Here is a 14,493-nt window from a genome sequence, read left to right on the forward strand (position 1 = left end):
ATTGTATATGATGGTACATTAAATATGTTATTGGATATGTTATTGGATAAGAATGTCAAAATAAAACTTTTTTGAACAAAAAAAGAAAAAAGAAAAAAAAAGACTAAATGCTATTGCTACACATACATGTATAGCTGAGACTGGCCTAAAGTCACTCTGGGTTTCATTAGTGAAAATCAGCTCAGAGCTGGCCCTCAACAGTCTTAGTCTAACCCTTAAACAGTATCCTCCTCTTTTCCATCATCATGTCAAGAATGTTTTCTTTTCCACCCATTTTAATTCATGTGTATACACACACATTACTCTCTCTCTCTCTCTCTCTCTCTCTCTCTCTCTCTCTCTCACACACACACACACACACACACACACACACACACACACACACACACACACACACACACCATATCTAGATAATCTAGATATTATTTTACTATTTATTGTTTCAATCTTCCTTGTTTGCATTTGTTTTTTTTTCTTCCATTCAATCCTGTCTGATTCTCAGTGACTGTCGGGACAAATCTTTGCAGTTTTCATGGCACGATTTTTAAAAAGAGATTGGAAAACCATTTTTCTGAATGGTATAGGGTTTCCTGCCAACAGTCCAACAGGGGGTTGGACTAACAGAATGACAGATTTGGAAGGGACCTTGGAGGTCTTCTAGACCAACCCTTGGATGTTAGAAGACTTCCAACATCCCATCTAACTTTATTAGTCTGTTATTCTGTTTTTTAGGAGTGGTTTGCCATTGACTCCTTCCCAGGGCTGAGAAGAAGTGGTTGGCCCAAGGTCACCCAGCTGGCTTCATGCTTAAGGCAGGACTAGAATTCACAGTCACCTGGTTTGTGGCCTAATGTCTTCAACACTAGACCATATTAGCTTTCATACCTAGTATAGCAGCTCTAGAATTATTGAAAAACCTGCTAACCGTTTTCTTTTGTTGTCAAGGAAAGGGCTTATTTAGTGCTTTCCCTTCCCTGCCAGAATTCCAGTGAAAAACAGATTTTTTTCCCCCTCAAATGTGTTATTTGCAATTTTTCTTTCAAACAGAGTTGCTTCTAGAGAGAATGACAGATTTAGGTTTTGCTGTGAAATCCAAAATGGTCTCACCCTCTTGGCAGCCCTTGAAGTTGGAATTTTTATGTTCACAATCAGGACTTAAGAGTCCAAAGTCTAATCATACTGGATTTTTTCCCTTAAAGATTTTTCTATCATTGCTGCAAGGTAGTTATTTTTTTTTTTAAATAGTTATTTTACTTTGTTGGTGTTCTTTATCATGCCTTCTTATGGAGTGCTGTTAAGAAGTGGGGGTTGGAGGATGCTGAAAAATATTGAGATGTAGCCATGGGATTGAAACTTCATCTTTGTTATGTGCCTTGTGCATATGTCCCATGCAAAAGGGGATTTTGATCACACACAGTCCTCAAGTTACGACTGTAACGGAGCCTGCCCATCAGGATTGTGATTCATGACTTTTGTAAAACGGGTCAGTAATGTGACCACAACGATTCTATGACCTTTTTTTGCAGTGGTTGCTAAGGGAACTGTGTAGTCATTAAGGGAACAATTGTTTCTTAGGTTGTCAGCTGCCCCCTCATGCTTGCTTGTGTTTCGCTGCTATGTGGTGACAGACTGACATGAACTGTGGGGAGGAGGCACAAAGGTCTGTGTGGAAGGGAACGCTTGGGGGAATGAAAATAACTTCCGTATCTTCTCGAGAACCTGCCTCAAGGTCACCCAGCTGGAAGGAAGAGGGAGCTGCATAGAAAACTTGCACTGACCATTATGAAAACATCTTGCCGAACCTGATTGGTTACACGGGGTGGGCAATTGGAGTCAGTTAAGGGAGGGAAAAGTAGAACTTAGGGATTTGGCTTTGAAATACCGAAATACACTTGACTTCTAATAAAACTATACCTTTATCAACAAACAGAGTCTAGGATTGTTTGTATCTAGTGCAGGGCTGTCAAACTCCTGGCCCGTGGGCTGGATGAGTCACGTGCTGGCCACACCCATGCCCGGTTTAGCGAAGGGGGAAAAAGTCCCGATATATCACAAGACACCACTGTGATGATGTGAGTTTGACATCCATGATCTAGAGCAGGGGTCTCCAACCTTGGCAACTTTAAGACCTGTGGACTTTAACTCCTAGAATTCCTCAGCCAGCTTTGCTTTGCTGGCTGAGGAATTCTGGGAGTTGAAGTCCACAGGTCTTAAAGTTGCCAAGGTTGGAGACTCCTGCTCTAGAGAATTAAGTGGCAGGTCTGACAACACTTTTGCTGAAAACCAGAAGTAGCTGCCATTTTTCAGCAAAGCTGTCTTAAAATGCATCCACACTGCAGGACGCTGCAAGCAATCGTAAATGCAACCTGTGTGCTGAGTGCCTGAAGCTTCTTTTCCAAGGGGGGCCTGGAAACCATACTAGACTTTAGGGTTCCAGACACTGCCACATTTTTCCCTTGAGGGGAAGAAGGGGGGCTGAGGGGTATGGTAACATTCTTCAAGCGGTCAAGGTCGGATGGTGTTCACATCTGCCGGAAGAGTGGCAAGAAGATATTCGAATGAACTGGGAGAACGTGGGACCATGTGACCATCAAAGGGGTCAGGGGGGTGGGACTCTTGGGGTTTCTATAACTGGGAAAAGAATCCGGAAGTTCAGTTTTGGAATTTCACTCATCGTGTGCCAGTTTCCTCATGCTAGTAAAGAACTCTGAAAAACAATGGCTTCTGAGTTTTTTTTATGCAGAAGAGGTTTTTCTGGAACCTTGACAGTCACAAGACAACGGAGGTGAAATTCGACCATCAGAATTTCAACTCCAGATCGTAAGAACCCACCATGTAGCTTCCTCAATAGTTCCAACAGTCACTAAGTGAGCAGTCGTAAGTCAAGGTTACCTGTATGAGCAGTCACCATTTCACTTTTTGGACCTTCCCTTATTGACAAGAAGCCTTGTATAATAGTCGGGCTGCAAGAATGATCTCCATTCCAATGTACTATTTTCTAGCTATTTTCAGAGCTCTTATTTGCACAAAAATAAATCCTACAACGGATGCATTAACTACAATCAAACATTAAATCCAACGGGTATGTGGCCAGCATATGATTAAAGGGTAATTTTTGGGATGGCAGGAGATAGTTATACGGATTTTTATTTCAACTTTTCAGAAAAGTTCAAATAAACGTGATTTTATGAGATTGAGCAGGAACAGCCAAGACAATGTATGGCTTTCCAGTTAAGGACACCACATAAAAGGTCATTTTCACATTGAAAAATACAGCAAGATGCATAGCTGTGCATGACTGGAAGACTAGAGAAGGAGACATGGCTATGGCTATTTGCTAAAGAAAATAGAATCAGGCACAATTAAATCGGCCCTTAAATGATATAATTCTAGTTGAGAAGATGGAGGCACTGTCAAGATAAGAACGACCAACTTAATGAGTTTAGTCCAAATTGCTAGGCAGATATGATGTCTGGACCACAAAGGCCAGAAGCCAATATCCTTTTATTTTATATATAGTCGTAATGTATTGATTGGAGGGACGCGGTGGCTCAGGGGCTAGGACGTTGAGCTTGTCGATCGAAAGATCAGCAGCTCAGCGGTTCGAATCCCTAGTGCTGCCGTGTAACGGGGTGAGCTCCTGTTACTAGTCCCAGCTTCTGCCAACCTAGCAGTTTTGAAAGCACGTAAAAATGCAAGTAGAAAAAATAGGGACCACCTTTGGTGGGAAGGTAACAGCGTTCCATGTGCCTTTGGCATTGAGTCATGCCGGCCACATGACCATGGAGAAGTCTTCGGACAGCGCTGGCTCTTCGGCTTTGAAACGGAGATGAGCACCGCTCCCTAGAGTCGGCAACAACTAGCACGTATGTGCGAGGGGAACCTTTACCTTTACCTAATGTATTGATTATTAAGATTAATATTTCATAATGAGAGAATCCAAAGAAGGCTCTGCAATGGGTGCACACGGCTACTAGACTATGTCTTTGGGAAGACAGCAAGGCAGGTCTCTATTCTTCAGATCTTATTATTCAAATCTTTCAGAATATACGATGAGGACATTTACAAAATAACTGTGATGAGATTCACAGGGCACACAGCTTGATTCGCCTGCTAATTCCTAATAAATACTTATTTGGATACTTGGAAAGTGACAGCATGCTCAAAGGTAAGTGTTTTGTATGCAAGGTTTCTTTCTTTTTTGAAGGAAAAAAAAAGGCAAGAAGGAATGGAAGAACTATCTTCATGTTGACTACCCTTTGATGCAGGGGTATCTCAAGTTTTTCATGGTCAAGGACCCTTCATCTATGCCAGGGGTCTCCAACCTTGGCAATTTTAAGCCTGGAGGATTTCAACTCCCAGAATCCCCCAGCCAGCAAAGCTGGCTGGGGAATTCTGGGAGTTGAAGCCCTCCAGGCTTAAAGTTGCCAAGGTTGGAGACCCCTGATCTATGCTGAACCATTGTGGACATCATTTACCAATCAGGGAGTGTCTATGAAGATTCTCAGTCATCCAGATCATGGTTATCCCGAAGGTACTTTTTCAAAACTGGGCTTTCTTTGTTTTGTTCCTTGGAAACGTTTCACTTCTCATCCAAGAATCTTCATCACTTCTGACTGAATGCTGGAGAATGGAAGGATTTATATTCCTCTACATTCCTGTTTAGGGACGCGGTGGCTCAATGGCTAAGACGCTGAGCTTGTCGATCAAAAGGTCAGCAGTTCAGCGGTTCAAATCCCTAGCGCTGCGTAATGGGGTGAGCTCCCGTTACTTGTCCCAGCTTCTGCCAACCTAGCAGTTTGAAAGCAGGTAAAAAATGCAAGTAGAAAAAATAGGGACCACCTTTGGTGGGAAGGCAACAGCGTTTTGTGCACCTTTGGCATTTAGTCATGCCGGCCACATGACCATGGAGACGTCTTCGGACAGTGCTGGCTCTTCGGCTTTGAAACGGAGATGAGCAATGCCCCCTAGAGTTGGGAACGACTAGCACATATGTGCGAGGGGAACCTTTACCTTTACCTTTATATTCCTGTTTATAAAACAGTCCTTTCAGCAGTTCCGAGAAGGTTCCTCATCCATTTGCACTATTCTGGTTTCAGTTTCAGTTTCAGTTTATTTATATTTCTATACCGCCCTTCTCCCGAAGGACTCACGGCGGTTTACAGCCACGTTAAAACAGATATAAAAACAAATATTTAAATTTGGGCTGATACAATAAAACCCCTTAAAACCCCAATTAAAAACTGTTAGGCCAGTCCTGCACGATGAAACAACCATGTTTTCAGCTTGCGTCGGAAAGTCCGGAGGTCAGGGAGTTGGCAAATACCTGGTGGTAGCTCGTTCCAGAGGGCTGGAGCCCCCACAGAGAAGGCCCTCCCCCTGGGGGTCGCCAGCCGACATTGTCTAGCCGACGGCACCCTGAGAAGGCCCTCTCTATGGGAGCGCACTGGTCGCTGGGAGGCCGTCGGTCGTAGTAGGCAGTCCCGTAAATAGCCCGGTCCCGTGCCATGAAGCGCTTTAAAGATGGTAACCAATACCTTGAATTGCACCCAGAAGATCACCAGGTGAACAGGAAGACACAGATAAATCTCCAAGTGGCCTCAATGACTCTAATGACCGGATGACTGCAAATCCTTCCATTCTCCACTATTCAGTGACAACTGAAAAAGCCTTTTTGGATGAGGAGTGAAGCATCTTCTAAACAAAGAAAGTCTAGTTTCCTCTTGAAAAAGCGCCCTTGGAATTACCAGTCAGAGAATGATATGAGTAGCTAGTGAAGTTAGGAAAGGCTGCTTAAAAAAGGACTTTATGTATGAGGTTGGAACTGGCATCTGAGCCCACACGAACAGCAAGGGGTAGGGTCAAGATCATTGGCATCTTTCAAAATGACTGCATAAACCCAAGTCCTGGCATCTCTTCTAAAGCTAACTCGTCCCTTGAGTAAGAGCATCCACACCAAAGAGGTGTTTGAGTAACTCAATCCCTGGGTATGGAAATTTCGGAATGAAAACCTCAAAAGACACATTTTATACAATCTGAGGGGCCCGAGGATTTGGTTGCAAATAGTTTTACTTAAACACACAAGCACACACACATGCGTGCAAACATACAAAATTGGCATTTCTGAAAGCCCATCCCAATAGTTCACCATTGCCAGCTTCCCAATATGCCATGCAGAGGCTTCAAAATGTCTTGGCAGAGGTCCATAGCAAAGAACATCACAATCCTACTTCTTTTCTCTAAGAGCAAGTTAGACAAATGCCAGGCTCCACAACCTGCTGTGCTGGGCAACCATTGCAGATTCTTCCATGTCACAAAGTTGGCCTTAATTACTCATGCCTTAAGTCAGCCAAATGCAGATTCATGGTATCCCCAAGGAGGAGAATAAGAAGGAAGGAAGATCCCCCAGCTGAGCACACCCAGTGCTTAAAGTTCTGAATAAAAATATGAATAGACTGAGGGAAGAAATCTATCTCATTATTTTCAACCAGAGGCACCAGGAATTGAACCTGCATGTAAAGCTGGTGTTCTGCCAACAGGCCACCAAGTATCTCCCCTGAACTAACGAAGGAAATCTGGATTACATCAGATTCGTAAATCTGTTCCAATATTGTCATTTTCGATTTACAATAACTCAACAGAGCTTCAGACAGAAGGCAATGAAAGCTACCAAACTTAAACACTAGGATTCCGTTCGAGGCCTTGGTAAACCATGTTCATAACCATTAAGGAATAATCTTTTAGCAATGGTAATAGAACTTACACTTATATATACTACCCCATTGTGCTTTACCTGCTCTCTGTATATTGTCCCCAACAATCTGGTCCCTCATTTTATTGATCTTGGAAGGATTGTCCCTCAACCTTGAGCCCATCAGGATCGAACTTCAGGCTGTGGGCAGAGTTAGCTTGCAATACTGCATTCTAACCACTGTGCCACCAGGGCTCCTTTTACTTGTGTGGAGTACCGCAATTGCTCTTCTACAAGACCTGCACCTAATCAATTGCTCTTCTACAAGACCTGCACCCCACCTCCATTCAGTCATGGGTCTAACATTTTTCTCCTATAGGCTTCTCTGATGTTGCCTTCATTTCAACCACAACACATAAGCAAGACCATCATAAACTGTCCTTAGCTACTCTGGTCTTAATCATCCAAGGGCAGACCTCAAGGTATCTCAAAATCTGTTAGGCTTTCTTTCTAATCACCTTGGAAATAAATTAGGGAACGACAGTGTCAGAAAACAGAAGCAGATAAAGGATCAGAAATGCGTAGAACAGATTTCATGCTAGGATAGTTCCCGCCAACTCCAAGAGTGGCAGAGAGCAGTTCAATTCAATGAAGCAGAAAGACCCACCTTCTAGCTACTCCTTTTGGATTCTGAGATGGAATTAAAGATTGCTCATTACATTTTAAGCAATGCAAACAACCAGACACCGTATTTTTTGGAGTATAAGATGCACCGGAATATAAGACATACCTTAGTTTTTGGGGAGGAAAATAAGAAAAAATATATATCTGCCTATCAGGTATTCATCTGACTAGCATCCTTAGTCTGGTCAGCTTCAAGACATCAGTTTGCTGTTTTTTTATCCCCTGCTTGGGGATAAAAAAACAGCTTCTAAGCACAACTGATCTTTGGAGAGAGAAGTAATGAGAAAAGTAGGCAAACCACGGAGATCGCTTCACTCGCTAGAGCCTTGTTAGGGCTGAAAAGTCAGAGGGAGCAGGCAAAGTGCTTCACACTCTAGCACCTCATTAGGGCTGAAAAAGAAAGCTTCACAGCTGAGAGACGGAGGGAGCAGGCACTGAAAAAAAGCTTAGCATGGAGATCACCTCACTTGCTAGCGCCTCCTTAGGGCTGAAAAATAGCTTCGAAAGTTTATTCAGAGTATAAGACACACCCAAATTTTCACCCTCTTTTAGGATGGGGAAAAGCGCACCTTATACTCGGAACAATACAGTAAGTCTTTGTTTTGCAACTGAATCTGACCTTCTTAAGAAGATGCATTCAAGAGTTTTTCTTCTCCTTGGGATTCGTGTCATAAACATACCTATATGACCAAAATTTAAACACATGCTAATAATCATAATAAAGAAAGCACCAATAGTAAGAGGCACCTTGGGTTCAATCCGAAACATCTGGAGCACTACTTAAATGCCATCAACATTGACAAAATCAGCATCAGTCAACAGCAAAAGGCAGCTTCACTTGAAACAGCTTTCATTCTCTGACACCACTTTAGCCCTGTCAAACGACATCTGTCTTTCTCTAGTCCTTGGGAAGGACTCAATAGGTGGATAAATATGGAAAATCCCATTTGGACATCTGGCTGATTGTGCGACTAACCACCATAATAAAAAAATTCAGTCAGACTTACAATAAGATCCTGTCTGGTTTTGAAAGTGCTGATGTAGTAATTATAATGGGAATCATCCATCTGTCTTAAGATGGCTGTCATGCAGGATACAAAACTACCCTAGAAACAAGATGGAGGGGAAAAAAACCTTTTGTCAGTTGTGCTTTTCATGAACCTTATATATATATATATATATTGTGAGTCCATGCATGTTATGCCATATGCTAAATAAATAAATTCATGAGCCTTGGAGAAGATGTATCTCTTAACATTCTCCTTGTGGGTTTCTTAAAAGGCAACTGGTTGGCCCTTGGGAAATTTAGGATCTGGACAAGGTGGGATCACAAGAGATTTTTAGTCGTTTATAAGACGATCAGTCTTGAGAGGTTAGTTCAAAGCCCACAAGAAGATAAACTTAGGTGGGAGACAAAATGTTGTTTTTGTTAGTCGCGAAGTTGTGTCCGACCCATCACGACCCCATGGAGAACGTTCCTCCAGGCCTTCCTGTCCTCTACCATCCTCTGGAGCAGGGGTCTCCAACTTTGGTCCCTTTAAGATTTGTGGACTTCAACTCCCAGAGTTCCTCAGCCAGTTTTGCTGGCTGAGGGACTCTGGGAGTTGAAGTCCACAAGTCTTAAAGGGACCAAGGTTGGAGACCCCTGCTCTGGAGTCCATTTAAGCTCATGCCGACTGCTTCAGTGACTCCATCCAGCCACCTCGTTCTCTGTCGTCCCCTTCTTCTTTTGCCCTCAATCTTTCCCAGCATTAGGCTCTTCTCCAGTGAGTCCTTCCTTCTCATTAGGTGGCCAAAGTATTTCAGTTTCATCTTCAGGAGACAAAATATTCAACTATAAAATAATCAACTACAACTGACTAGAAGCTGATCCTATATAGCAATATGTTCTTATTTTAAAAAGTTACAATTTTCTAACTTTTGTTTTTCCAACAAAAGTTTAAAAAAAAAAGGATTTGTCTCCTGCCCCCATCCAGAAATGTGATGACAGTGTCTATCATAGCTCCTGTTGCCTCCAGGCATGGAAGGAAGAAGTTGAGATTTTCCATCTCTTGTCCATGTCAAAAAGTTCCCAATATTTAGGCCCGGGGAAAATGCCTCTATGCTATTTCATACATTGTCCATCAAGTGTCAAGAGGTGGGAGAAAGACCACTCTCCAATATGTCAGCTCATGTGAAGAATCTATGGCTGGTCTCCTACCAGAAGTCTCCAAACAAGGGACATATACCCCACCTCCAAACTCCTGGGACAATAAATCAAGCACACAATAATCAAGGAAATTGCTCTCACAATGTGAGTAGATTGTCTTCCCATTCCAATCACGGTTCGGTTTATCCTCCTCAGTAGCCGCTCCATTATCAATTGGATGTGATCTGCAGTTGGACCCTGAAGGAACCAAAGAAATGAAAAGAAAAGAAATGAAAAGTAAGGTAAAGGTAAAGGTTCCCCTCGGACATACGTGCTAGTCGTTCCCAACTCTAGGGGGCAGTGCTCATCTCCGTTTCAAAGCTGAAGAGCCAGCGCTGTCCAAAGACGCCTCCATCGTCATGTGGCCGGCATGACTAAATGCCAAAGGTGCACAGAATGCTGTTACCTTTCCACCAAAGGTGGTCCCTATTTTTCTATTTGCATTTTTTACTTGCTTTTGAACTGCTAGGTTGGCAGAAGCTGGGACAAGTAACGGGAGCTCACCCCGTTACACGGCACTAGGGATTCGAACCGCTGAACTGCAGACCTTTCGATCAACAAGCTCAGCTTCTTAGCCCCTGAGTCACCACGTCCCTCTAAAGTAAGTTAGATGGTTCTTACCACAGGGATTTTCACAACCGTGTCACAAGTGGATTTTGGGATGCAAGATAATCTCCAATATTATGCAATTAGACTGAAAAGGGAAGGGAGAAATTCCTTTCTCTTTCTTTGACATTCCCCATTTGCTAAACAAATCCTTCCCTATTCCATGATGAATTTCCTTTCACAACAAAAGTTTTCCCAGAATAGCCTATAAAACTTGTGGTGACACTGAGACCAAATTATGCTTAATTTTGGTTAATTTTTGTCTTTATCTTGTCTAACATTTCCTTTGCTGCTAACTTTTTTAACTTTTTTAACTCCTGCAATTTTCAGTTCTGTATAATTTTCAGAGTTCCAAACCTGCCTCAAAACATCACATCCAAACTATCTGTTACATGGGAAAAGCTTTACGCTTTTTGAATTGATTTATTTGTAAGTGCTGAAATTTTTTTTAAAAAAAAGAAAGAAAAGCACTGTCAGTCAAAATTGTGGAGTGGCGGAGACGGTTTTTAAAAACCATTTGTATCTGTGCTATGCTTCTGATAAAAACTGCTAAAACAGCAGGCTAAAAATATCAAACAAACAAATACCCTTCATGTCATAACCTTCGCTTTTCCTTGGGAAGTAATATGTCAACATTATGTATATTTTGATGTGAAAAATATGCATTGAAAAGGCTACGGTTGCAAACTAGAAGTCAGAAATATATCCTGGAGGAGCACAAACTGGCTCAATTTTTATTAAAATTAAACCACATATAGTAAAATAATTGAGCCACGGTGGCGCAGTGGTTAGAGTGCAGTACTGCAGGCTACTTCTGCTGACTGCCAGCTGCCTGCAATTTGGCAGTTCAAATCTCACCAGGCTCAAGGTTGACTCCATCCTTCCAAGGTGGGTAAAATGAGGACCCAAATTGTTGGGAGAAATAGGCTGACTTTGTAAACTGCTTAAAGAGGGCTGTAAAGCAGTATATAAGTCTAAGTGCTATTGCTATTCATATAAGTCACCAAAAGTCAAGAAAGTCACCAAAAAGTCACCATCCATCCATCCTTCATGCAGCAGTTCATTTTTTTTTAAATTTGAATTTATATCCCGCCCTTCTCCGAAGACTCAGGGCGGCTTACACTGTGTTAAGCAATAATCTCATCCATTTGTATATTATATACAAAGTCAACTTATTGCCCCCAACAATCTGGGTCCTCATTTTACCGACCTTATAAAGGATGGAAGGCTGAGTCAACCTTGGGCCTGGTGGGACTTGAACTTGCAGTAACTGCAAGCAGCTGTGTTAATAACAGACTGCATTAGTCTGTTGAGCCACCAGAGGCCCATTTTCATTTCCAAAGCAACTGCTCTACAAAGTTATAGACAATGTTACTCTCCGGGAAGGATGGAAGAAAACAACAGGTACTTACCACCTCTTTCCGATCGAGTACCTCAAGAATATTGCTAAGCAGTTGTGAGCAGGCTTCATGGTCAGGTTTGTGAGAATTATCATCCAGTTGTCCACTGAGCTGGTCTACCAGCAGGGGGAGAAGAATGTCACGGCATTCTGGGATACAGAATAAAGAAGAAATAGGGGAACAAATTGACAGAGCTGACTGTGCTTGTAATGACTCAGGTACTGATTTCCATTTATATATACATACATACATACATACATACATACATACATACATACATACATACATACACACACATATATATATATAAAATAATAACAACTCCAAAAACATAATCAACATTTTGCCCATAATTCAGGAATAGAGGAAAACGTAGATCTCCGAAAGGTACTGAGTTGTAATACTGAACATCCTTATGATATGGAAAGCTATATTTACCTCTTCACTTAAACCACTTAAAAGGCAGGGTAAATAAGACAAGAGAACTAGTGCAATCCTTCAATTGTTGGTCCACAGCTCCAGCTGCCTGCACTGGTTTATCTACGACCCATGGTAGAAGATGCCATTGTGCCCCACTGAGTTTGTAGAGCAGGGGTGTCAAACTCAAGGCCAGATCTGGACCATGGGATGCTTAGATCTGGCCCGCGGGCGCGCCCTGGAAACAGTGAGGGAGTGGCTCATGGTGCCTCTGCCAGAGAAAATGGAGCTCGGGAAGGCCCTCCCGAGCTCCATGTGCGGCCCTCCTGAGCTCCATTTTCGCTGGCAGAGTGCTGCGGGAGGCCATCGCAGCCGAAAACGGAGCCTGGGAGGGGTGTCCCCAACACAAGTGATGTCGAGCTGGCCACACCCACCCTGGCCACACCCACCCAGCCCCTGAGGTCAAATACCACCCTGATGTGGCCTCAATGAAACCGTGTTTCATTGCTTGTGTGTGTGTGTGTGTGTGTGTGTGTGTGTGTGTGTGTATGTATACATATATAAATAGAGCAATTGGCATTTTGAGAGTTCAGTGCATCATTGGAACTCTGAAAATGAGAACGAGAGAGAAAGAGAACAAGAGAACAAGACCTAACTCACCAGACTGACGAAAGAGGTCACTATCCACTATCTTGGTCATACAATTGAGCTTCTGACGGACAAGCTGATTATCAGGGATGCTTTGAATAAATTTGCTGAAAAGGACACTGAAATAGGTTCAGGGAATGGGGGTAGAAAGAATATTTTATTACATTAATATTCTGGACACTGGTTTTAATTAACAGTTATAAAAGGCAGCAACATGACACACCTGTAAAATAACTTTCCAGGGTAATGGAATGGAATAACATGTGTATTGTGGTATTGTCACAGAAATGGTGGAATTATGATGTCATGATATTGGATGTAAATATGCTGTTGTTGTTCAGTCGCTAAGTCAAGCCTGACTCTTCATGACCCCCATGTGTCAACTCGCAAAGCATCCTTGGCCAGCTCTCGAGTTGCCATAGGCAAACGGGATGGGAAACCAATGAAATAGCATGGCAGCCCAAAAGAGAAGCACATTCCAGACATATCTCTCTTAAGGCTTTCTCCCAGGATTATCCACAGTGGCTGGAGGGGTGTGATCTCAAGAACCCATGAAATTACTCTGTTGGTGAATGTGATTGATGACAAAACCTTGGGGGGAGGGGGGAAGCAGGGTCATGATTGGGGCGTTAATTACGTTGGGTCAGAGTTGGCTTCACTTGGAACATGCCGTCATGAAGCTCCTAATAAATAACTGGATTTCTTTTGAAGCTTGGCTTGAGGCTCATGATTTAATTAGGGCATCCATCGGAACCCTGACACTATGGACCATAGCATGCTAGGCTCCCCTGTCCTCCACTGACTCCCAGAGTTTGCCCAAATCCATGTTCATTGTGTCAATGACTCTTTCAGACCATCTCATCCTCTGCTGTCCCCTTCTCCTTTTGCCTTCAATCTTTCTCAACGTCACAGTCTTTTTCCAAGGAGTCCTTTCTTCTCCTTTGGTGGCCTTTGCGCTGTGATGTCATGGTGCGCTTGTCATTGGTTTCTCTTTGCCCCCTCTCCCCATGGATGCCCTTGTTCATAGGGATTCCTTAACCAAACATCCTGACTGAATTTTATCTTCCCATTTCCAGAACTTTGTGCCATTCCCCCCCAATAAGAAAAGAAAAATGCAATACGGCATAACTGTTATTGTGAGTTTTTTGCAGCAACTCATTCAATTTGATATCTGCTTGTCATCGATAAAGGGTAGGAAATATGGTACCTGAGTTCTACTGGATCAAAGACTAGTTTGACATCGTTAATAATGCTCGGCAAATACTTCAAAGCAGCACCCTGGAACAGGCAAAAAGGCGGCAAATTAAGATTGAGATCTCCATTCTAAAAAAACTTAAATCATTCTCAAACAAAGGATTCTTTAGATGTGTGAACTTTTTCAGTCACATAGATCCTGATGAGAATTCTATGAACTCAAAAGGCTCGTAGGTTGTAAAACCCTGGACCTGGCTTTCTGAACCCAGTGCCCTGAAATACTTTACAGTAGTGGCCAAAATTGTGGAAACCTTTTGGAAAAGTGCATTTTTGAGGTTTGATGGCTAATAAGGCCACTTTTTTTTTGGAGTTTCAAGATAATCATTGTTCTGTCCCCGCACCGCAGTCCGGGAGGCATGAGAAATGACTCAATTAGCCGGCAATTGAGTCTACGGCAGTTATCAGCTCTGGCAGCAAACCAGCGAGCGTCTGCCAAGGTTTTCTTTTATCTTTCTTGATGCTGGCGTGTCAAGCAGGAAGTCAGGAATAAACAGCACTTCAGCTCAAGTTCTCTCTAGGCAATTGGATTTGTTCGTCACGAAGCAGTATAGCAGCCCCTCCTGCTTTTATACCCTGTGGGGTGTGGCTCCGTGACTCAGCACTTT

General features: G+C 42.8%; 1 protein-coding gene across 4 annotated transcripts in view; it reads right to left on the reverse strand.

Moving 5' to 3' along the window:
* The window catches only part of DOCK5 (dedicator of cytokinesis 5), a 180,050-nt gene that overhangs the window by 73,367 nt on the left and 92,190 nt on the right, over positions 1 to 14,493 (reverse strand). For all 4 annotated transcript variants that reach the window (XR_009156501.1, XM_058194703.1, XM_058194702.1 and 1 more), the window contains exons 24-28: positions 13,842 to 13,912; positions 12,647 to 12,753; positions 11,582 to 11,718; positions 9,666 to 9,761; positions 8,383 to 8,481 (exon numbers count right to left, since the gene is read on the reverse strand). Coding sequence is in view for 3 of the 4 variants with exons in the window: in XM_058194703.1 (XP_058050686.1) it covers positions 8,383 to 8,481; positions 9,666 to 9,761; positions 11,582 to 11,718; positions 12,647 to 12,753; positions 13,842 to 13,912 (510 nt within the window). In the remaining variant the exon portion in view is untranslated. The remainder of the gene's footprint in view (positions 1 to 8,382; positions 8,482 to 9,665; positions 9,762 to 11,581; positions 11,719 to 12,646; positions 12,754 to 13,841; positions 13,913 to 14,493) is intronic.

Source organism: Ahaetulla prasina, chromosome 9 (assembly GCF_028640845.1).
Source record: "Ahaetulla prasina isolate Xishuangbanna chromosome 9, ASM2864084v1, whole genome shotgun sequence".
NCBI lineage: Eukaryota > Metazoa > Chordata > Lepidosauria > Squamata > Colubridae > Ahaetulla > Ahaetulla prasina.